The following is a 25644-nucleotide window of genomic DNA, read 5'->3' on the forward strand; positions in this document are numbered from 1 at the left end:
GATATCATCAAAATTGATAAAGATTAGATTTGAACAAGAGAGACCTCTTGATTACAATAGGCATTAGTTCAACAAACAGCATGGCCATTCAATCTAAACTAACTTATAAGACTAACAAATGCCTTTCATTCATCAGATATAACCTGCCAAAAAGGAAACTCCCCAAAGTTAGGGTGGGGCAGGGTTTTGTTTTTTTCTTTACAGGAGAATGAAGGCATCCAACTAAGAAATCTAAAGACCACTGGACAAATGAGGCATCTGAAGAAAAAGAACAGTCGGGTGGTGGTGGCATACGCTTTTAATCCCAGCACTCGGGAGGCAGAGGCAGGTGGATCTCTGTGAGTTCGAGGCCAGCCTGGTCTACAGAGTGAGTTCCAGGACAGGCTCCAAAGCTATACAGAGAAACCTTGTCTCTAAAAACCAAAAAAAGAAAGAAAAGGAAAAACAACAAATCATCAAGAGAAAATGTCCCAAGAAAAAGAGTAAATTGGCCTATTGGTATATTACACTTTCAACAGGATAAAATTTCATAAATTTTCCCAAATGTTTGTTCTCTACAGATATACAAGGCAAATGGTCTTTTTGTAGCTCCAGTCCAATTAAAAATTAAAACTGGCTTTAGAACTGGAGCATGGCTCTCTCCTTCTCTAAACCCAAGGATGCTTGTTAAAGGAAAATCCAAAATCTCCGTCTCATGTCAGAAAAGCCACCTGATATGGAACAGAAGAGAAACCAAAATTAAGGAACTATTCTATTGCCACTAATCTCATAATTCTTTGGTTTTATTTTGACTCTTTAAAACTTTTCTTAAGGTATAAATATTATCTTAAAATGTATACAATTAATATATATATTTTAAATTTAATGTCATGGTATTAATGGTCACAGTACTAATTAATTCTAGAAAAACTTCATCTAGCTTCTTGTATATGATTTCTGGTTTGAGTCTCTATCAGATATCTGAGAATTAAATTTTTGTACTCTGGATGTACATAACAAATTGTGGTCTTTTAACCTCTTCAAGGTCTGCTGCATATGACATTTAAAATGTTTAAGTTTTCTGCAGTGAACCATGACCATGCCTAACAGTAACCTTTGAAGTTTCCAAAAGGAGGATGGGGCCCCACAATGACAACTTCACCTGGAATATGGTAATGCCACTAAGCTGACAAACACCACCCAAAGATCAGCTTTGAACTACATAAACTGCTCAGGACAATTTCAAGGTGGCTAGCTAGGATGATCCAGCCTCACAGACTACTGTAGCTAGGACTTGAGACAACTCCTGTACTTTCCCATTACACAGAGACTGAACAACAAATGATACAGCTAGCTCTCCCAGGACTTGACAATTATCCCAATTCTTTTCATGGTCCCCTAAACATGCCGTCACCCCCACACAACAGGAAGTAATTTTAAGAACATGATGCCAACATTCCCAAGAGGTGGGTGAGTGGTTTTTGGTCGTTTAGTGGGTTATGGATAATTGTCATTGTTTAGGGGGGTTGGTTAAAAGTTGTTATTGGTAATGGTCAGAAAAAAAGCTGAACAAAGGAGACTAGATTCAGGGGTCTCATTCTGAAAAGAAAAAGGGGGTATATAGAAATGACAGAGTAAAGGGGTAGATGATTGGATCTACTTTTAAACCAAAAAAGCAACTTCTAGTCTTAAATATTTTACACTGGTATGGATTTTTGTATATTGATACAAATTTGAGGTTATTTTTGTTATACTATATTTATGATTCGACTCTTGTTTAAGATATTTTTGTACACTGATACAAATTTAAGGTTATTTTTGTTAGAACATACTGTACATACCTTTCTACTCTTGTTTAAGGTATTGTACCTAAGCAGCTCATTTAACAATGTAATGTAAATTTCTAGTCTTTGAAAATTATTACAAACTACTTAGGATAATAAAGAAATGCAGGCTAGTAGTCACTTACTAAAATCAAACTTGTAGTCATGTTAGGTATGTTTTCAAGGTCAAACAGAAATATATTTTAGATAGACAGGTTATCTTCAAATACTTCAGAGATCTACAGAATATGGCATTTAAGATGTTTTATAAGGCTTGTTATGACAATGAGACATGTCTGCTCCTGGTAGCACCAATCTATGTCAGAGAAGATGATGGACATCAAAGAAACTCCATACGGAGTTTACTTTCTTTGTGGCAAAAGTTAGCTACTGGGCTAGAAACTGCCCTTGCCTCAACTGCTGACAGTATGCTGTCCAAATTGGACAAACAGGACACAAAAAAAAGTGACTGCTGAACTTTGCCAAGACAAGGCACGACAGTCCTCTAAAATTCCTGCTTCACAGAAAAGTCTGTTGGACATTCTAGACCTGTAGGCCGAAGATGGATGCCCCAACACTACAGAGGAACCTTGGGTGACTGTCCTTGCAGCCAGCTGTTTCTCTTGTTTCTTAGTTTTGGAAGTTGTTTGCGCTGCACTTCCTGTTTACTCAGACAATATTATATCCTTCTCAGGTTGCTGATGTAATTGAAGACTAGATAGCCATAGTTTTCCTTGTTACCAAATTCAGAAAAGAAAGTCACAATGGGGATTGAGAGCCCAGTATGACCAGCTTTGGCAAGCATTAACGTAAGCCTACGAACTGTAGCCATGTGGTTGAATTCTCCAGAAGGTAATGTATGGTAATTGCTTTTTCAAGTACGTTTGAGAACGTGTTACCCAGACACCTTGGAGATTAAGGATAACCCTGAAGGTCATTGACCTCCATTTGTTAACAGTAGCATGCCAGCTAAGCCTTTTCAATCTCACAATCCTCTTTAAGCTGGTGTAGTACCTACTTTTCAGGAGCAGTTCTGTGCAACATTTATGGCCTCCTGAAATTCATTTAGCCTCCTTTGAAGATACCTTAAAATTTGTGAGCCTGAATGTAGGCATTATGAGACCATTAATTCTGCTCCTGGTGAACTGCCTGTTTTCTCTTTATGGTTCTTAGTTGTTCTTTTGCAGAGCTGCCAGCTTAAGTCATGCTGGGATCAAGAAAAATGGGCCTTGGCGGTTCGTGTTCCTGGAGTTGTGTCCATGCCAGTGGATGCCCACACGCTCCAGAAGAGAATTTGACATTGCTACTGCTGTGGTTGTTGCTGTTATAACAGTGGCAGCCATTGCTGCTACTGTTTCTGGGATTATCATTTCATAATTGGTTACTACAGCTAGCACAGTGGAGACCCTGGCAGCAAAAGTAGCTACCACAGTTAATTACTCTTTCATTCTATTGGGCATGATAAATTTAATTCAATAGTTATATACATTTCGATTGGCTTTGAAAGTTATAAATTTATAAACTCAAGTTCCATTTGCTTTTGGGATACCATCTTACAAGGACTCCAATTTGCAGTAAGGCTCATTAAGGAAGGGAATGGCTCAGTTACCTTTAGCCTACTGGCTATGGGTGGGTTAGGACTTCTGCTGGTCTTTTCTGTGTCAAACACACAGATTGCAAGCCAGCGCCACTTTGAGATCTTTGGCAGCAGTTAACTCTGCAACTCACACATGATTGAGCCTGTATGTTAATGAGTATTCAGAGATGGGTAATGCCTGGGGGGCGCTCACCAACCTAAGACAGAGCGCCTGTGTGGCCTGGGCAGGCGTCTCCATGATGGGTAAGGTGATCTGCTAATGTCCCACGCAACCTAAGTCAGAAGCTCATTTTTTAGTAAAAGGGGGACCTGTAGGGTCCTGGTCCTCGTTTTGGGTAACTGTTGCCTTGCTTGCTGACCTTGACCTTGATGTCCTCCCTACGCTAATTCCCTGCCGGGTTCCACCCTCCTGAATTCTTAAGGGAAGTTCCTTGTCTGTGTATCATGCATAATGGGCATAAACAGCTTAGATGCAAGATTGTAAAACATCAGTAGCAAACTTCTGCCCTCCGGGGTTCTCCCAATGTGCTATAAGCCTGTATTTAAGACCTCTTCCCTCCTTCAATAAAAGGTATTCAGCATTTAAAAAAAAAAAAAAAGAAAGAAAGAAAGTCATAAAAGAGGTGTAAAATATATAAGGTCCAGAGACACAAAAAGATAGTTTGGGGTTGGTAATACAAGTTAGCATAGAAAGTGATTTAGATACAACACTTTGGCTCACCAAGATAGGACAGATAATGGAGTGTTTTCTCTGAATTTGACAAATATAAATGGACTGGACATTGTTAACGTGATTATTGCCTGTATATATTTGTATATAGCTATTATACTTATTGTATATAGTTTTACTGTATTAATTAAAATCTTCCCTTTTACTTAGACAAAAAGGGGGAAATGTGTGATATTTTGATCATGTTCTGATAATAAAGTTTGCTTGGAGTCAGAGGGCAGGCTAGCCACTAGGTTACCAAAATTAACCACAGAAATTTTGGAGGACTAAGGACAGATAGGATATAGGAAGTAGTAAGGCAGAACTGAGAGAGGATCTCAGCCCTTTTGAAAGAAGGAATGGAAGAGGTAGGAGTCACTGGTGGCTGCTCCACTGCTTCTCTGATCTTTCAGGTTCTTACCCTGATATCTGACTCCCGATTTTTTATTGAAAAAGATTAATTAGATTAAAACTTCAAATGAATTTTATTTAAATTACATTTTACAATCAATACAAAATTATCATCTAAATTATGTCTAAAATGCTGCATTAAGTAATGATTTAGGGAAACGAAGAAAAGTTTCACATAATCAAAGATTAACCATTTGCTTAAGGGCGCACATCATAAGCACATGGCAGGTAAGAGGCCACTGACTACCTAGCACATGCCTCAGTTTCCTTATATGTAAAAGGGAAATGATAACAGCATCTCCTCGGAAAGGTGATTGTGAGGACTTCCCAAGTTAGAACACATAAGATGCTAGAATAGGCCTAACGCAGTAATTGAGGGAGTTTCAGCGCTATTAATACTGTGATATGGCTTGAATAAGAACATGAACACTACACAGATTACATAAAAATTTACCATAATTTTCTTTACAAATGATTTAGGCTTCATGAAACTTCATGCAAGACACTGTAACTTGGAGGACACACATTTTTATACCTGATACCATGCACTATAAATTTTAACCATATTTATACCCATTTTCATCAAATTGGCTTTACAGTTTCACCACAAAAACAAAGCTCTCCAGAGTGGTATATGCCTGTAACCTCAGCACTTGAAAGGTTAAAGTGCAGGATGAAGAATGCAAAGATGGCCTAGGCGGGGAGACTTAGTCTCAAACACGAAACAGGAACTGGTGAGAGGGCTCAGCAGGTAAAGGCGCCTGCCCTACACTTGACAACTGGAGTTTAATCCCTGGACCCACGTGAAGAAAGAAGAGAACTGACTCCCACAGTTGTCTCTGATCTCCAGGAGCACACACAGGCCCCAACACAAAAATGAATAAAAGTGTAATAAAAATCAAAAATAAGAACAAATGCAAAACAAACTTCCAATACCATATAGTTGTTTATTTGCCAAAGCAAAGTGAGATTGTTATTTGTGAAACAAACCATATTTAGTTAAATATAATGTGTGAGGGTACAACATAAATTTTTAGAGCTAAAAAGAATATTAAAAGGCAGCGGTGCTGTATGCTTTGAGTTCAAGGCCAGCCTGGTCTACAGATTGAGTTCCAGGACAACCAAGGCTACACAGGGAAACCCTGTCTCAGAAAAGACAAGAAAAGAAAGAGAGTTGAACCTAGTTGCTTATGCCTGTAATTCTTAGGAGACTGAGACAGAATGATCAGATGTGCAAGGCTAGCCTGGGCTACATGGTAACTTTGAGGCTAGCCTCTCAAACAAACAAACAAACAAAGCAAAGCAAAGGATCATAGAACATAAGCTTATACACCCTCTTCTGACAGCCCACCTTCCTTCCTTTGTGTCAACTTCTCCCATCCAAGACACTGTTTTCAGATCCCAGCAGTAAATATGCATTTAACTCTTCTAAATGCTCATAAAGCATGCTTCGGACTGTTGTGTGTATTCTTAGTCACACACCTGCACTGTTCTTCTAAAAGCTCATTTGCATCTTGAAAATATGTTACCAAATAACAGCTGTAATTACAAGCAAGCATTTGTATGTGACTGTATTTCACAGTACAGCATGAAAGTGTAGATTTCACAGAGAATTTAACAATACATGTTCAACTGTTGAATTAAACATTTTTTCTGGTAGGTATCCGAACTGCAGTTCTTAGATGGGGTCCATATTTTCACAAATTGTTTTACAGGGAAAGGCAAATAACCACTGCACTGAGAAATGACTAAGGTTAGCCACACAGAAAAAAAAAAACTAGACAGGTGCAGTGGCACACACTTTTAATCCCAGTACTTGGGAGGTAAAGACAGGCAGATCTGAGTCTAAGGCCAGCCTGGTCTACAGAGTAAGTTCCAGGTCAGCAAGGACTATATAGTGAGACCCTTTTTCTAAAAATGAGTAAAATCACTTCAAATTTGTTATTTTATTTTTGTTGTATTTTTAGAATTTGATATTAATAAGTAAAAACATATTGAGTGACTGCCCACCACTCTTTTCTAAGAAGCATCGCAAACATGGGAAGGTACACATTAAAACAACTTTGAAATGAATCTTTAATTACAGTGAGTTCATCTAGAGTTGACATAGCACTAACATGTTCTGTTCTGTTCTTTCCTCCTGAAACACTAACTGATACACTACCTCAGGATCAAACTGACTGATAACAATTGTGACTAAGAAGAAAACAAATCAACATTTTAGAACAGAAGTCTTCAAAATGATTCTTTTCAATATTCTCAATTCTCCTAAGCTGGACACACACACACAAAAAAAAAAACCTTAAAATAAATGAGCACAAAAACACAATCATAGCCGGGCGGTGGTGGCGCACGCCTTTGATCCCAGCACTCGGGAGGCAGAGCCAGGCGGATCTCTGTGAGTTCGAGGCCAGCCTGGGCTACCAAGTGAGTTCCAGGAAAGGCGCAAAGCTACACAGAGAAACCCTGTCTCGGGAAAAAAAAAAAAAACAAAAAAAAAAAACCACAATCATTAGCTAGAATCTCAAGGCTGCTTGTCTTTACAAGGCTCACACTCAATACAGAGCTGAGGATGCAGCTCCATGGCAGAGCTCTTACCTAACAAGCATAAGGTCCTGCATTTGATACCTGAGCACACACAAAAAAGCATTACATATGCAGACGTATCAAAGGTATCATCACTATATAAGCTTATGCCTCACTGTATTCCTAACACTATTTCTAAAAAGATAAAGTTCCTTTAAACTATCGGTCTTTTTGTTTTGTCTTAAGATGGGGTCTCACTACATAGCCCTGGCAGGCCTAGAACTCTCTTCGTAGACCAGGCTGGCCTTGAACTCACAGATCTACCTGCCTCTGCCTCCCTAGTGCCTCCACACCTGGCTTACAATACCACATTTGAAAGTCAACAAGAAAGGATACTTTTGGAATGACTTTTCTAAATCTGATAGACTGGCAGACTATTCGTCTAAGAGCATTAAATTCTTAATCTACAAATAATTACATCTTTTCACAGTCCATAAAATGCACTATACAGCCATTAAGTTCCCTCCAACTGAAACTAAGAAACAAACGAGGCTCTTCTACAGAGCCATGCACGCTCTCCTTACCCAAAGCCACGCCTTGTCCTCTGGGCCTAACCTCCTGTACACCAGCACTCTCGTCTCAAGGTAGTTGTTTCCTTCCTTCCCTTTCCAGACCTTATTTTTACTATCCTTGTGTGTGTGTGTGTGTGTGTGTGTGTGTGTGTGTACTTGTGTAGCTGTGTGCAAACGCCCATGTGCAGAAGTCATAGGACAAATTTCAGCAGTTAGTTGTTCTCTCCAGAGATGAAGCTCAGGTTGCCAAGCAAGGTTGCTGGGATCCAGGTGTGTCAACACATGACTCTAGAAACTATGACATTTTGAGGTATAAATTTAAAAGGGTGTGTAACATGTATAAATTAAAGATCTAAAAAACTGTAAGTGGAAAATTGTAAGTGACTCCGTGACTCAGTTTGCTAAGAAACCAATTCTCCCCAAATAGACAAAGATTTAAGATAACGAAAAATAAAGTTTCATCGGGATTTGTGGTAAGAATAACATGATTATTCTACAATTCATACAGAAATGCAGAAGACCTAAAATAGCTTTCAAAAAGATGAACAAAGTTAGCAGCATTATACCAATTCAGTATTTATCAAAAGCATAGAGTAACCAAATTAACCTGACATCAGTGTAATAAACAACGGGTCAAGGAAACAATACAGCATTCATAAACAGATCCAAACTTATAGTGAACTGATTTCCAACAAATGGACAAACACAATTCACTGTGAAAAAGGCTATTTTTTAAATGGTGTTAAGAGCCAGAGGCCAGCATACACTAACTAAGCATAACGGGTTTCATGAAAACACTTTCATACACGTATGTAATATATTTTGATCCTACTCACCCCACCTCTCCCCCTTGCTTCCCTCCCACTCCTTCCTGCCTTTTCCCAACCAGTCTCTCTTCCACTTTCATGTCTTCTTTTGGTGACTCAAGGAGTTTAATAAAGGTTGCTTACGGGAGCACGGCTGAGAGGCTATCTACGGGAGCACGGGTGAGGGGTTGTCTACGGGAGCACGGGTGAGAGGCCGTCTACGGGAGCACGGGTGAGGGGCCGTCTACGGGAGCACGGGTGAGGGGCCGTCTACGGGAGCACGGGTGAGGGGCCGTCTACGGGAGCACGGCTGAGGGGCCGTCTACGGGAGCACGGCTGAGGGGCCGTCTACGGGAGCACGGCTGAGGGGCCGTCTACGGGAGCACGGCTGAGGGGCCGTCTACGGGAGCACGGCTGAGGGGCCGTCTACGGGAGCACGGCTGAGGGGCCGTCTACGGGAGCACGGCTGAGGGGCCGTCTACGGGAGCACGGCTGAGGGGCCGTCTACGGGAGCACGGCTGAGGGGCCGTCTACGGGAGCACGGCTGAGGGGCCGTCTACGGGAGCACGGGTGAGAGGCTGTCTACAGGAGCATGGCACCTTACCAGTGGCTGCACCACAGAAGAAAATGTTTTTCTACTTTGTTTTTTAATCTCAATTCACAGTGTCTGCTCGGCATGGCTAATTTTGTAAATGCTAGGGAAATCAAACAATTGTGAATAGCCAGTTTTTTCAGTGTAAGCACTTGAAGCACCGAAGACGTTGGGGGCCCAAGGACCATGTAAAACCCACCACCAGTGGGCTGTGGAAAGAACCCCACAGCTGCTCTTTTTAGGGAGGAATTGTGGCAGCACATGAGACAGTTACAGACAGAAACAACCAGTTTCCACAGCCAGTGACCACAGGGACTTTGCCTAGTGGGGCTCCCCATCAGAGAGTTAGTCATCTGGCGGGTCGACCTGTTGACTATCAGCTGTCATCTGCTGTATACTCTTAGTGGCCTCCGGCAAGCTGTGTTCTATGCACTGATACATCCTGTTCTGCTTGCGTGATTTTTTTTTTCAAAAAATATGAAGATGTTTCTAACATTAAAAATAGACAGACCATAGATTAAAATCTGGGTATCTAGACTGCTGAAATGTCAGGTGTGGCAAAACCCCACACTTCTCCTTCATGGGAAAGCTCAGCTGGCTCTGCAGAAACTTGAACAACCAGACACAGTCACTGCTTATTATTAGAGAAGAGCCCCTAGTGCATGGCAATACTATCACTCAAAAGAAACAGGATAAAAAGGAGGTAGGATGCCTGCTCCTGAGTCCTGGGATTAAAGGTGCATGCCACTACTGGGAGGCAGAGGCAGGCAGATCTCTGTGAGTTCGAGGCCAGCCTGGTCTACAGAGTGAGTTCCAGGCAGTAGGGCTACACAGAGAAATCTTGTCTCAAAAACTAAAACAAGACAACTTTGGGAAAGCACCACCACAGATATGCTTTAAGAGAAAGTTTCCGCCCAGAAAAAGACAGAGACAATATTCAGACAGACGCAGCAGTGTGTTCAAGGTTTATGACGTGTCATATACATAGTGACCATCAGCAGATGTACTATAACATAGAACATCATACTGTAGTGTAAGGCATTTCATCGGAAAGAAATGGTATGACTTGAGGAAAAACACACAGGAAGGACTCTTTCCATGAGTCAGGGTTCTCATGTCCTCAAGGACACTGACTGTGGCTCAATCCAGGTGGGGAGGAGTGAAAATAAAAGGACATGAAACTTGACTCTTGGTCCCACTGTCAATACAAGTTAACTTCCATCAACTTTATGAACTGAAGCTCGATTGTAAGAATTCTTTGAGGCCTTTAATCCCAGCACTCAGGAGGCAGAGGCAGGTGGATCTCTGTGAGTTTGAGGCTAGCTTGGTCTGCAAAATGAGTTCCAGGATACTAAGGGCTATGTAGACAGACCCTGTTTCAAAAAAAAAAATAATAATTCTTTTGGGGGAAAAAAAAATCTGTTATACACAAGCTTTTCTTTAAAACTTCAACATGAACCATCAAAAGATTTAGCAAGAAATTAAGTAAGATTAGCATTTGAAGCAGCTCTGGTAAATAGTGCTAAGGATAGAATAAAGAACTGTAAGACTAGAAGGAAATGAAAACATTTGGTTGCAAAAAAAACCCTGATAATTAGATCTGGATAGTGAGAGCAGATATTCAAATGTGTGCCAAATAGTCTCCAAGTCTTAACTTCAGAACAAGAGGACGAACTGGAGAGAGACTGGAGAGATGGCTCAGTGGTTCAGAGCACTTGCTGTTCCTGCAGAGGCCCCAGATCCCGTTCTCTGTACCTAAGTGACAGCCCAAACGGTCTTAACTCTATCCCAGGGATCAACTGCCTCTTCTGGGAACACAGGCACTAGGCACACAGAGTGTAACTCCATGCACACAGGAAAAACACCACATACAATGTAATAAATATTTGTAAACATGAGGGCCATTTTTTTTTTTTTTTTTTTTTTTTTTTTGGTTTTTCGAGACAGGGTTTCTCTGTGTAGCTTTGTGCCTTTCCTGGAACTCACTTGGTAGCCCAGGCTGGCCTCGAACTCACAGCTCTGCCTCCCGAGTGCTGGGATTAAAGGCGTGCGCCACCACTGCCTGGCAATGAGGGCCATTTAATAAAAAGGAATCAGTACTGATTCAAATGGGGAGCTAACCTGAGTCTGGTGGCACAAGCCTGCAATCCAGGTCCCCAAGAGGCTACACAAATTCAAGATGTGCCTAGGATGCAAAGTCAGTTCGAGGGCTGCCTGTCTGGACAACTTGGTGAGACCTTGTCTCAAAAACAGAAACAAACTCTCAAGGGCTGAGGACACAGCTTACTGGCAAAGCTGAGCATGTACTTGGTCCTAGGGTCCATCCCAGGGCTGGGAAGAAAAGAAAAGTGTAGGGAGGTAAATAAAAAAGAGTTAAACCTGGAAACAACCTGAGGAATGACACAAAATGGTTTAAACCTAGACTACAGCTCTGGAGAGAGGCTCAGCAGTTGAGAGCACTGCTGCTTCATTGCCAGCACCCACGTGGCTGCTCGGAAGCCTCTGTGAGTCCAGTTCCTGGAGATGTGATGCTCTTTTCTGCTTCCATGGGCACCAGGCACCCACATGGTTCACAGACAAGCATGCAAGCAAAACACCCATACACATCAAATAAATACATCTTAACAAAAATCAAAAGAATAGACTGCAATCATAACGCCTCATCTCCAATAAGATAAGCACTGACCGGAGGAGCCAACAATTGTTAAAGGGGTGCAAGGGAGAAAGTGCAATGGATTGTGATTATGACTATATGTCATGCACACCTGTCCCAGATGATTTACTGGATGTATATATAAAATCAGAATCATCCTTGAATGCCAACAACAACAACAACAACAACAACAACAAATCTTAATTACCAAGACACTTAAATGAATTTCACAAGTGTCTAAAAGTTTGGCATTTTGCAGTGTGATCCAGATTCCTAAATGCCTACATGGAGTCAAGATGGGCAAGAATGGTGAACCAGCCAGGCCATGGTCCCAAAATAACTGCTCAATAGCAAAGGGAAACAAGCTTACTAACGGCCCATCCCCCCCAGGGCAGCTATGCAGTGAGTTAGACAACTTCACTGAAGTGACTTTTTGTGTCTTGTTTGGATGTGCCTGTGTCTGCACACACTGCCCCGGCTAGCCTTCACCTCTTGACCCCGCAATCCTTTTATCTGAGTGTCCCAATTAGCTGCAACCATGTGCAAGTGGCACAGCCCTCCACTGCTAATGAATCTTCAAAGGAGACCCAGAAGCTGAGAACAGGAGGGTGAAACGGCTGCAAAACTGCAAACTGATCCCGCTTCCACAATTATGACTCTTTACTTAAATGCTAAAGGTTACAATTAATATCACACGCAAACTCTTAAGGCCTTCAATGAAGAATGAGAAGTTATCAAAACATTTATATGGTTAAAAAAAGTCTTCACACCTCAGTAATCCCATTAGACTGGGAAGCCATACATACCCATTAAAACATCGAATGCTAATTCCTATTGCAAAACAGCTGGCTGTAAATTATAGAACTGCCTTTTGCAACATCAGAAAAGGATGGTTACAACTTTCTGAGTTGCCAAACCATGTAAATTTTAAAAAGAAAGAAAGACAGAAAAAGGCATTCTAAAAGAGGATTTACATGAACATGTAACTACCTAGTTTGGCAAAATGAAATGATCTTTATGTGGGGCCCTTATAGAAAGGAAAACAAAATTGGGGAAGAGAAGTATTACCTGGGCAGGAAATTCAGACAAAGGTCCCTAGTCCTGGTGAAAGCAAGCAGTCAGCTGCCAGGGTGTCCTAGACGCTTCTGGTACTCACTTAGGTGATTGTGCAATTCACAGCGCACCAATCTCCACCACAGCCAGCAGGGGACGCTGTAGGGAATGGGGACACAGGGGACACAGAAGGGGGCAAGTTTAAGGGAAGGAAGAGGAGAGGAGTGAAATATTCAGCTGTGATGTGCTTACAAAAACAGTTGTATCTCACACCAGATTACTTACAGGCAGACACTGCTTACATTTGAAAACAAATTAACTACACAGGAATTCCTCATCCTCTCTACCACTACCATTACTCTACTGTGTTGTATCCATTGTTTTTCTTTCTTTCTTTCTTTCTTTCTTTCTTTTTTTCTTTTTTTTTTTTCAGAGACAGAGTTTCTCTGTTTAAAAGTCCTGGCTATCCTGGAACTTGATTTGTAGACCAGGCTGGCCTCGAGATCCTCCTGCCTCTGCCTCCTAAGTGCTGGGATTAAAGGCATGTTCCACAACGCCAGGCTATATCCATTTGTATTTATTTGTTTGGTTTTGGTTTTTTGAGACAGGGTTTCTCTGTGTAACTTTGGAGCCTGTCCTGGAACTTGCTCTGTAGAACAGGCTGACCTCTAGCGCATATAAAAACACTAATAAAAGTGAGATAGCTATGTCATAGAAAGGTTGAACAACTTAACATTAAATAAATAAATTCAGACATTCTAAAAATACAAGCAACCTACAAATACAAATTACCACATCAATTTAACTGCCCAAATCAATGAAATTTGTAGTTTTCGTTTCAGAGAACATTGAAGCATAGTGTTACCTGAGAAAAATAAGCCAGCCTGGTGTGGTGGCTCACATCCCTACTGCCAGTACTCAGGAGGCAGAGGCAGGTGAACTGCTGTTTGGGCTCAAGACCAGTCTGGGCAACAGAGAGAGTCCCAGGCCAGCCTAAAGTGTGGTACTGGCCCTGCTTCTAAAGAGAAGAAGAAAGGAAGGCAGAGAGGGAGGAAGAGAGGGAAAAGAAGAAACAACTCATAAGCCAGAGAGTGTTCCAGTGATGGGCTGTATCTGTACACAGAGTCTGGAGAGACACATCAGCAGTTAAAAGCACTAGCTGCTCTTCCAGAGGACCTAGGTTCGATTCCCAACACCTACACAATGGTTCACAAGTCTCTGTAACTCCAGTTCTGGGGAATCTGACACTTTCTTCTGACCTTCACAAACACTTCATGTATGTGGTACACAGACATACATGCAGGCAAAAAAAATCATAAACACAAAAATAAACAGAATCTCAAAATATTAAAAAATAAAAGTATGTTAGAGAACCAATGTATTATCCAAAAAATTTTAATCTAAATTCTCTGAATGTCAGTCAGATTTTTAAAACTACCAAGAAGGTATTGAGAACAGGCAGTTTATATCCTATGTGCTTTACAGAGGTCAAAGCAATCTAACTTAAAAATTTAACTAGTTTAACTTTCTGTGTGTGTGTTGCCTGCATGTATCGGCACCACATGATTATCTGGTACCTACAGAGGCCAGAAGAGGGCGCCAGATCCCCTCGAACTGGATTAAAGCTAGCAGAGAACCACTATGAGTTCCACAGCAGGTGCTCTTAACTGCTGAGCCATCTCCATCCCCTTGCATAAACTTATTTCTCCAGCCTATTAAATGTGTTTCTAGACAACTGTTACATTCTGTAGTGGGTAGCCCAAAAGGGAAAAGAAGAAATGGAACAGATAGGTATAAGATATTATGGTAGATTATTGTATATACTAGTAAACAAATTTAGTAAAATAGCAGCCTTAGATAATTTGCACTGTAATTTGCACTGTTATGCATTCTTATATGTTGATACAAATGTAAACTATTTTTATATTCCTGTTTAAGATAGTTTGTATATTGATACAAATACAGAACTATATTTGTTATAATGTACATATATTTCTACTCTTATTTGAAATATTTGTATATTGATGCAAATGTAAATTTATATCTGTCATACTTTATGTATGTTCTACTTCTGTTTAGGATATTCTGTATATTGATATATATTTAAGATTATTGTCATATTGTATATTGCACTATATATTCCTATCTCTGTTATAAATATCTTGTGTATTGTCACAATTTTGAAGTCATTGTTCTTTACCATACATTTGCTTATAGACTGTTTACCTTGTTTACATGAAGCCTTAGTCCTTAGGTTATTTCGGTAGATAAGACTTATAGATTGATAGTCACCTATGCTTGTCATCTCTATAGTTACATTAGTTAGGTTATCCAGATTTATAAATACATAGGTCAAATGGACAGGTAATCTTCAAACACTTCATAGACCTAGAGAATATGGCATTTAAATAACTTAGAATTCTGTTGACGTGAGAGACACAATTGCTCCTGGCAGCACCAATTTGATCCCGACAGAATGTTGGGCTTCTAAGACATTTCCATTTGGAAGTTTGTCTTCTTGGCACAAAATGACCTACTGGGAAAAGAACTGCCCTTGCCTCAACTGCTGACAGTACGAGTGCTGTCCTTCTGGACAAGCGGGACACAAGGAAAAGTGACCACTGAACTCTGCCAAGACAGGGTAAGATGGTCTTTCAGAATTCCTGCTTCTGAAAATGGTCTGTCATATACTTTAGGCCTGTAGCCAATTTGAATACACCAACAATGCTGAGAAACATTAGGTGACTGTCCAGGCTGCCAGCTGTCTCGGTCTACTCTTGCAAGATTCCTGAAAGTTGCTTACATCCATCTACCATTTCTCAGGTACCATTATATTCCTTCTCAGGTCTTTGATGGGATTGAAGACTAGCAGTTATAGTTACAACTTAGTATATATATATATATATATATATATATATATATATATATATATATATATATTCTTAGATAGAACATATTAAGTATTAGATTCAGGTTCTTTAGGATAGGACACCTTTTGGATTGGTCTTTGTAACATGCCATTTACCTACGCTCTAGACTTCTCTGGATTTTAGTATGTGTTTCTTGCTTGATATTGTTCGCATTGGTTGTAGTTCCATCTTATCTAGGTCATTATCCCTCATTATTCCTGGACAATATTTGATAACCATTCCTTTGTATATAGTCTTGTATTAGGTTAGAACCTTCTTATTTAGACAAAAAGGGGGAGATGTAGTGGGTAGCCATTCCAGCTTTGATCTGGAAATTCCAACCCCCATTGAGGCTTCGGTAACTGTCAGACCTACAAGGTGGGGCCAAGAGAGGACCCTGAAGACCCGAGATCTGGATGGGCCAGCTTTCTCTGTTCCTGGACCCTGGATGGTGGAGGCTGACTGAGCAGAGAGAGCTCCAGAGAACACCGCTGGACTGCGATACACCTTCCCCAGACCCTGAGACCTACCTATCCCTTCATTTGTAAGTTATACCACTAATAAACTTTCCTTTTAACTACGTGGAGTGGCCTTAATAATATCACCAATAACATTCCATCTCTACCACAGAAGCTAAAGAAGCAATGAGGAACAACACAATCACAGTCACTGGCTTTGAACATCAGGGTACTCTGCCCATACAGAGAATGCAAACTACAGAACTAACAACAACAGCAGCAAGGGTGTGTGTGTGTGTGTGTGTGTGTGTGTGTGTGTGTGTGTGTGTGACCAAATAAGTCTTAAAATGAATATCAGGAAAGACTAGCTTCATTAAAACTGCCCACAGGAAATATACTTGTAAAATGAAGCCTGAGCAAAGATGATCTTTCCTACAGGAAATAGGAGAAAGGTGACAGATTTGGGTGTGGGGAATCACAAGCCAATTGGATGGCCTCAACAACCCTCAACTCCAATTCGTCCTGTAATAATCATCTATGCATAAACTAAAAGATAACCACACAAAAATAGCTCCGCTGTTATTCCCAGACTAAATCGCTGCATCTAAATCAGGTCATCAATAAAAAAAAGGCATGGAGGCATCTCCATTTCATAACGAACACTGATAAATCAACACATTCAGAACCAATCTCTGATACCCTGCTCCCCCAGCAGTCATCTCCAGTTTAGTTAACGACAACTCCATCTTGTCAGTGGTATCCTTTACTGCTCTTCTCTCTTAATCCACATCTTATCAGACAGAAGGTTCCACCTTCCAAGCACATCCAGAAACTGACTCTCAGCAGCTCCAAGGCTGTTTTTGGTTTGGTTTGGTTTTTTAACCTGAAGAGTTAACTATCTTCATTGGCTTTTTGTTTCTTCTCGTGTCCTGTTCCTCACATGGCTGCCAAGGTGATCCTTGGCTGCAAACCTGTCACTGGTTTCCAACCTCCCTCCAGTGTAAAAGCCAGTCATTACCAGTTTCCACACTGATACTGGATATAAGGAAACTTTGCCCCAGTAATAAGAGAAACAAAGCCTGAAACTTGCAGAAGATGGCTCGGTGGTGAAGAGCATTGGCTGCTCTTCCAGAGGATCGAGTATGAGAGCCTTCATCTTCTTCCTAGCCTATGCTGGCTTCCAACCCACAATGTAGCAAAGAATGACCTTGAACCTCCTGAATTTCCTTGTCCACATCACACATACTAGGATTATAGGCACGTACCATGCCTCCCCCTTTCAGACGTGGAGCCTGGATAGAACTCCAGGCTCTGTGCACACTAGCCAAGATTCTACACCCCAAGCTGGAGATCCTACATCTTTTGTATTTGTACTTCAGCATGGCCTGGACTTGGTATTTGTCAGGTGGGGGTCAAACCCAGGGCTTGAAGCATGCCAAACAAGCTCCTCCTCACCCCTGAGGTACACACGCACGCTATCCCCAGCTGTGGCCTGTCTTTTCTTTCCCACTCCACTCTGGTTCACCTCACTGAGGCCTCAGCATCTTTCAAAAGGACAAGGCACACCTTCAGGGCTGCCTGCATTTGCCCCATCACCTCTTCCAGGGGTCTGTCAATACTGTCCAGCTGAGCACTGCTGACCACCACACTCAGGACTAACTAGAAACCCATCCCTAGCTTCCCACCCCTTCTGTTACTCAAAATAGCACTTAACACACACTGTTACACGTTTCACTAATTACTATTTATTAAAGTGTAAACGCCATGAGTGTGGGGATTTTTATCTATCTTTCTCATTGCAATATTCTTAGTACTACAGAGCAGTATTTTATATAAAGCAGGCACTCAGTAATTTATTTGTTTAAAAACTAATATACATATATATACATATATACATATATATATGTGTATATATATATCTCACTGGGGTTACATTAAAATGAATACTATAAAAAATTACTTTTTTGTTTTTGGGGTTTTTTTTGGTTTTTCGAGATAGGGTTTCTGTGTACTTTTGGTGCCTGTCCTGGATCTCACTCTGTAGACCAGGCTGGCCTCAAACAGAGATCTACCTGGCTCTGCCTCCAGAGTGCTGGGATTAAATGTGTGTGCCACCACCGCCCGGCTCAAAATTACTTTTAAATAATCTCAAATCTTATAAAAGTAAATTCATTTGTCCAAAAAGTAACTCAGTTTTCTCTTAGTTCCCTGATCTAAGTAAACCAACTCCCACAAATTTCATACAGCAGTATAATTTAGAAATGGGCTATAAGCCCTATTAATGCTTCCTAGACCCGAATATAATCAATTAAAATCATCCTTGCATCTGTAATGTTGTACATGTAAGTGCTCAGGACCAGGAATACATATATTCCCACAAAGCATCAAGCTTTCTCACAAAGTGAAGCATGTGGGCCAGAGGTCGAGGCCAAGGCTGAACTGACAGCACTTGGCAACTGGAGGCAGGAAGAGCAGCAGGCCCAAGCATGGCTTAGGAGATGGCGCAGTGAGGACAGATGCTTGCAGCCCAACCTGATGACCTGAGTTACGTTCCCAGGACCTACATGGAAGAGATCAGACTCCCATAAGTTGCCCTCTAACTTTCCCCATGCACACCATGGCATGCCTGCACCCACCACACACAATAAAGAAACACTTAAAAAATGTTAAGTGTTTTAAGCAAAGCTGTGAGATAGATATAGATATACAGCTCTCTCTATATATAGATAGATAGATAGATAGATAGAGAGAAAGAGAGATCTCTCAAGACCTTGCCTCAAAATAAAACAAAACAACAACAAAAAAGCATGTGAAAACTCAGTCTTTGAATAGTGGCATAATTACTTGAGAAAGTAACTTTGTTTACATACTTGTATATGAATACATATATGTGCACACAGATGTGGAAGTCAAAGGTTAATACCTCAATCACTCTCCACTCCTCAATCACTCTCCACCTCATTTTTTTTTTTTTTTAAATATTTTGAGATAGACTGTCTCACTTGCGGGAGCCCGTTCTCATGGCTTTACCCAGCAGATCCGCATAGAGGATGATTAGACCACGGGCCTAAGTGCAGGTGTCTGGGATGGTCTGCACTTGGCTGTGCTGGGGAAGGAGGTCTTTTGCTCCACCCCTTGGCATCTCTATAAAAACCCTGGGGCAGAGACAGTCAGGGCCCGTTGGAATAGATTCCAGGCCCTCTTGAGGCTATCCTTCATTTTCTATCTGTTTATCTCTGCAAGATTCTCCGCAATAAATCCCTCTATCTAATATTTCCTGCTGCTCGCACTCAAGAAAACTCTGGGGAGCTGTGGGGGTGGTGGGTAAACGCCCCACATTCACTGAACCTGGAGCTCAACAATTCAGCTAGATTCGCTGGCCAGCAAGCTCTGGGGAGCCTCCTGTCTCCACCTTCCCAGCCCTGGGATTAAAGACATACGCTGCTCCATCAGGCTGTTACGTGGGTGCTAGGGGTCTGAACTCAGGTCCTCGTGGTTGTGAAGCAAGCACTGTACCCACAAGCCATCTCCCCAGCCTGCAATCACCCTTTAAACTGTCCCCCCCCCCCTTAGTTTACACAACAACTCATACTGAGACACAGAAGGCTCTCTCTTCCTATCCTTGCAGCTGGCTGGACCCAGAACCTTTCCAAACCTGGTTCTCCAAACACAGAGCAACAGACACACACCAGGTTCTGAAGGATATCAGCCTCCTTCCGATACATTAGTGTTCAACATAAGTTACTCCAAGTTCATTTGTGGACGCTATATTTCCACTTCAGATATTGTTCCCGGACCTAGACTCCACAAACAAGACCTCTTACTAGCCATCCTTCTATTAGCTGGAATTACTTATTAGCTGTCACCCACGCCCAGGTATGAAGTTCAATTTCCTTAACATAGCAAATGAGGCCCATGAAAATCTAATTTAGTTAAGCCTATTACTGACATCAAAATGAGCAGCAATCTTGATTCAAAATCACTCTCTCCATAACCAGATCTCTGCTGTCAGTGGTGTTTGAGTGAGAATGCCCTTACAGGCTCATCTACTTGAATGCTTGGTCCTCAGTTGGTGGAGCTGTATAGGAAGGATTACGAAGTGTGGCCTTATCGGAGGAGGTGAGTCACTGCGGGCCAGCTTTGGAGTTTCAAAAGTTCTTGTTATTCCCAGTGAACTTTCTCACTGCCTCCTACTTGTGGGTAAGGACGTGAGCTCTCAGCTACCGTCCCAGTGTTCTGTCTGACTGCCTGCTGCCATGCTCCCCACCATGATGGTCACAGACACACCTTCTGGAAATGTAAGCTCCCAACTCAATGGGTTTTTTTTTTTTTTTTTTTATAAGTTGCCTTGGTCATGGTGTCGCCTCACAGTTACAGAAAGGTAACTAAGACACTGTTCAACTCTTTGTCACCACAAATTGATCTATGAATAGCTCGAATTGGGCCATAAAGATTTTGTCTCCCAAGAATTTAAAAGTTGGCAGGAAAGATCAGACAGTAAGAGTCCTAAGAAACAGGCCAGTATTCCAAAGGAGCAATTTTCAACCGGAGCAGTTTTATGCCTCAGGGAACTTTTGGAAACTCTTAGAAATATTAAACACCCCACACCCACACTGCGTGGAAGAGTCCTCAACAGCAAAGAACTGTCTAGTCTAAGATGTGAAGTTGACAGACCTTGCTCGAACATAAAGGTCCAGGGCCTCTTCCAGGACATTCACAGAGCCTCAGTGGCATCCGCCTGTCTCGGGGTTTGTGGTCAGATCTTCCCCTGAATCTGTGACCCACCCAACAGCTTCAACTACATTTCCCTTTTTACATAAATAGCCACATTTCTGTTGTTTGCAGACAAAGCAGCCTTAGCTAGCAAAGTTATCCAGCTCAACCGTTTGATACACAGCTACATATGTTAAACCAGTTTCTCAGCTTTTCAGGTGCTGACATTTGGGCCAGATGAGTTTTTATCTTAGAGGTCTCTGTGCTGTGCATGATAGTGTCTAGCTTCTCTACCTACCGGGTGCCAACGGAACCACCTTCCAAGTCATAGTAATCAAAAACATTGCCAAATGTCCCGCAAGGAACAAAGTGCAGCGATTGACAATCACAGCTTCAAACAAGATAAAGGCTCCACCCAGATGAGGTGCAGTCTACCAGGCGAACTCATCTCCAGAAACGTAATATACTACGTCCTGAGGCTAAGGGGCAGGAAGGGAGCACTTGTACTTGAATCGTTGTTATCATTTTTCAGGTACCAGCTGAATTAAAAGTGAATCTTTTGTCCCTGGGCATATATCTACACACATGTACATAGAGAGACACAGAGTAACAAATAAAAAGGTTTAAAGGTGAAATGAAAGGTACTTCCTGCTCCATCTTCCTTTCTTCTATTTGTTTGAACATTTTAAAGAACTTCGTATTCCCTTATGGGGGGAGGGGAAGAAAAAAGATTCCCCTGTAACTACCTTCAACACACACCCTGTTCTAGTCTAAAATACTTTGGTAATTTCTCCTTGAATGGCTTTTCCTGTTTCATTTCTCTTAAAAATATAGCACTTCTAACCTCTTCCTTTTTCTCATCACACTCTGGGGGTTCAGATCATAGTTCAGACCAGGCAAGTACACAAGCTTTTCATTAACGTAAGAGGCACTCAGAAAACAAACATTAGGCAAGAAACAGAGATATGGACTGACAATACTCAAAGCATTCAGTATTTTACTTCAAGTATGTGCCAGTCTCTTATAAAACAATTCCTTGTCTCTACTTTTCCAAAATGCCAACTTCAAAAGTATTGCCCAGCCTCCAATATTGCTAGTTTCAATCTTAAAATCTTACAGTTCGTTCAGAGTGCGCATTCTAGTTTTTTCTAGACCAATGGTTCTCAACCTGTGGGTCACAACCCCTCCAAAGTCAAATAACCTTTTCATAGGGATGACATATCAGATATCCTGAATATCAGATATTTACATTATAATTCATAACAGTAGCAAAATTACAGTTATGAAATAGCAATAAAAATAATTTTATGGTTGGGGTCACCACAACATGAGGAACTGTATTAAAGGGTCGCAACATCAAGAAGGTTGAGGACCAGTGATCTAGACAGAATTCTTCCTGGATGAGTCCCTACAAAAGAGCCTATATGGACTTGGACATTTTCCTAATTCTTCTTTTCTATGACAGGACAGGTACCAACTTCCCTCCCCCAATGTATTTCAGTATTCCAGGCTGGCCTCAAACTCTGTATGATGCTAAGGATGACCTTGAGCTTCTGAGGATAACTTTGAATTGATAACCTCCACCTCCTGGGTGCTAAGATTATAGGAATGTCTCATCACACTCAGTTTATAAAGTGTTGGAGATTGAACCCAGTGCTTCCTGCATGATACGCAAGCACTCTACCAGCTTGGTAAACTGAGTCCCATCTCCAGAACACACATGGTAGTAGGTAAGAACCAACTTCTGCAACCTGTCCTCAGATGCCCATACACTGGCTGGATCAAGCACGTATGTGCACACTTGGACACAAACAGTAAGTAAATGTAAAAATAAAATAATAATCTTAAAAAAATAAACTGCAAATGATTTCTCCATTAAAAAGAAGGAAAGCGCTAGCGTTCTAGAAACTTTCTGATTTGAAAAGAAATGCTCATTACTATTTACCACACAGGTGTAAGAAATCATGAAGATTATAAGTAATCCTAAGTACTTAACTATAAATATGTGGATATTATCTATGTGATAAAGTAAGCCATTACACTCCTGCTCTTAATCTTAAGAGTTCTCCCCAAATGGACTTGTACAAGAGAATTAAAGGATAATGCCCTAAGGCACTTATCGATTGAATTAAATTTTCTTCTAGGCACACAGAGTGGTACAGCACCATTATCCTTGGGAAAGAAATAAGCAATCAAACCATTGCCTGTGGATCGGAATTATAGAACTAGATCTAAGAAAGGGTAAGTAAATGTACCTCATATGAATCAGACCTACCTAAGTCATAAACATTATTTTAAAGAACTAAAACTCGCTTCCAAAATAAGATGACTCAGTATTGCACTGTCTACATAATTTTATTCCCAACAAGGCGTGGTAGCACAGACCTCAGGAAGTACTCAGGAAGCTAAGGTGAGATGACCCTGAGCTTGTGGGTAGCCTGGGATTTGTCATGCATGAGTTACAGGACAGCCTGAGCTACATAACCTGTTTCAAACACACACACACACACACACACACACACACACACATACACACACACTTTCTAATTAGTGATCTTAAGAACCAAATACATGGTCACAAACTTTGCTACAGTTCATTACTTTTATGCACACATACTATATGTATTAAATTTTATTTAATCTAATGTCAGGGAAATATCTGCTGAATCATAGTATTGTTTTTGTTCAGTATGTTCTCTGTATCACCTGGAGTATAAGTAAATCGGGAGAATGAAGACTTATGTTTACTATAAAAGTCCATCATTATACCTCCTTTAATCAGTTAAAAGTATTCATTAACTTACAAATAACAGAGAGCGAGATCCTACACCAAGGGCTCTGAATTCCCTATCACCAACTTGGAACAGGATCCTACATTTAGCCTGTGTCTTGAGACAAATATGGAGAAGCCAAGAGCAGTAACAAACTGCCAGTTTACTGAGTCATGTTTCTGACTAAAACTGTGTTATGAAATGGAAAGAATGATCCGTCTGGGGTTCAAACACCAGAGACGTTAACTCCCTGAAATTAAAAGGGTTCTCGGAAGCCAAACCCGAAAACTCTCCAGCAAGAACGATGCGGGCACTGAAACGCCTCGGTGAAGAACTTGCCCAAGCTGAGAACTCTTGCTTATTTACCTAAAACAAAATCCCAGTTGTGCAAACAAGCACACCCTCCCATGCAACAGGGAGGGAATGCCAGGTAGGGGACACGGAGAACAATCGCAAGGTTAACGTTTCCCTGGGAAGGCAACCTCAGCCCCGAGAGTCCACGAATACACACACACACACACACACACACACACACCAGCAGTCCTCGGGTAACGGAACCGCTCGGCTCCCAGCCCCGGGAGCTGCCGAGCCCGACCCGGTTCCAGCCCACCCCATCCAACCCAGCACCGAGGTGACGCCGGGGACGTCATTCCGGCGGAGACCCCGGCCCGCCGAGCCCCGGCCACCCTCCGCGTGACTCGTGAGGGCCGGTCGGGGGCGCCACCAGCGACCGGGAGAGCCCGGGACCCGGCGGCCAGCGGAAGGGACCGGCTCGCACGCTCGCTGACCTGGAGAGGTGCTTCAGGATCTGTTTCTTGATGATCCCAGCCATGGTGCCCGCCGGGCTCGAGCGCCGCTCTCTCGCTGTTCCTCCTCACAGCCTCCTCTCTTCACGGCGGTCTCCTCTCGGTCCCGCCTCACCGGGCCGGGGGAGAGGCGCCGGAGCGCTCACTCTCGGGAGAGACTCGAGGCCCTGGCCGAGGCCGCAGCCGCCGCAGCCGCCGCCGAGAGCCCGGAGCATGACGCTCAGGCCGCCGCCGACGCCGCCAGCGCCATCTTGGCTGCAGCATCACCTAAGAGACCGGGGGCGGGGAGAGGAGTCGGGGGGCGGAGCGAAGGGGCGAGGGCGGAGCGAGCTCGAGGTGGGCGGGCCCTGGGGGAGCTCCGGGCGTCTAGCAAGTCCGCCTTTGGACTCCTACCCGGGTCCTCCGCTGCCCTGATCCAGGAGGATCCATTGACTCCCATTCCCAGGAGCTACTGGGGCTTTCATCGTTTCTTCACCTCTCCCTAATCGTGTCTTTGCCTCCATTACTGACTTTCTCTTCCACGTCTTACTCCGTTTCCTCGGATCTCAACTTTCTGCTCCATAAATAGCTCTTCTGTTGGCGTTGCCCTTCTGACCATCTCAGCGTATTACCTCAGTTTCTTTTCTTTTGGTAAGATCTTTTCCCCTTAGCCAACAGCTGTAATACAATGTTTCCCTTATTTATTCTAACCCTAAAAGAAGTAAAACTGACAGCGCGTCCTATTAAATAGAATACATCTAAAGACCTAGAAATTAGAACGTCTGGGGCCAGTGAGATGGCTCAGCCAGTAAAAGCACTTGCCATGCAAACCTCATGACTTGAGCTTCATGCCCAAACCACCATGAAGGAGAGAACTGATCCCGAAAAAAATTCTCCAGCCTCCACTTGTGGGTCCCTAAACACACACACACACACACACACACACACACACACACACACACACACACCTTGTTAAATGGAATGCCCATATTGAAGTCCTGGTTAATATTTTTCCAGCTGTGGTTAACCTGGAAAGATTATTTTCGCTTTTAGCTTCACTTTGTGTATGTGTGTGAATATGTACGTAACTTTGGGCACACAAGCGGAGGTCAGGGAACAGCCCTGGGCGTCAGTCCTCACACTCTATGGTTTCCTTAACAGCTGCTTGCAGACTCCAGGTTAACTGGCTCTCTTAGGATTCTCTTGTTGCCTCCCTCATCTTGCCTAAAGAGTGCTGGGAATACAGACACCTGGTTTCATGCAGATTCCATTCAAGTCCTCATGCTT

General features: G+C 42.2%; 1 protein-coding gene across 2 annotated transcripts in view; it reads right to left on the minus strand.

Annotated features, from left to right (window-relative positions):
• Bltp3b (bridge-like lipid transfer protein family member 3B) overlaps window positions 1-24652 on the minus strand; it is a 78327-nt gene extending 53675 nt beyond the window's left edge. Inside the window, exons 1-2 of one of the 2 annotated variants that reach the window (XM_059245124.1) lie at window positions 24361-24651; window positions 12737-12880 (exon numbers count right to left, since the gene is read on the minus strand). Coding sequence is in view for 1 of the 2 variants with exons in the window: in XM_059245123.1 (XP_059101106.1) it covers window positions 24361-24404 (44 nt within the window). In the remaining variant the exon portion in view is untranslated. Of the gene's footprint in view, window positions 1-12736; window positions 12881-24360 lie in introns of both variants that reach the window. The other variant, XM_059245123.1, reaches the window with a different exon arrangement.
• Window positions 24653-25644: the final 992 nt, after the last annotated feature.

Source organism: Peromyscus eremicus, chromosome 18 (genome assembly GCF_949786415.1).
Source record: "Peromyscus eremicus chromosome 18, PerEre_H2_v1, whole genome shotgun sequence".
Lineage (NCBI taxonomy): Eukaryota > Metazoa > Chordata > Mammalia > Rodentia > Cricetidae > Peromyscus > Peromyscus eremicus.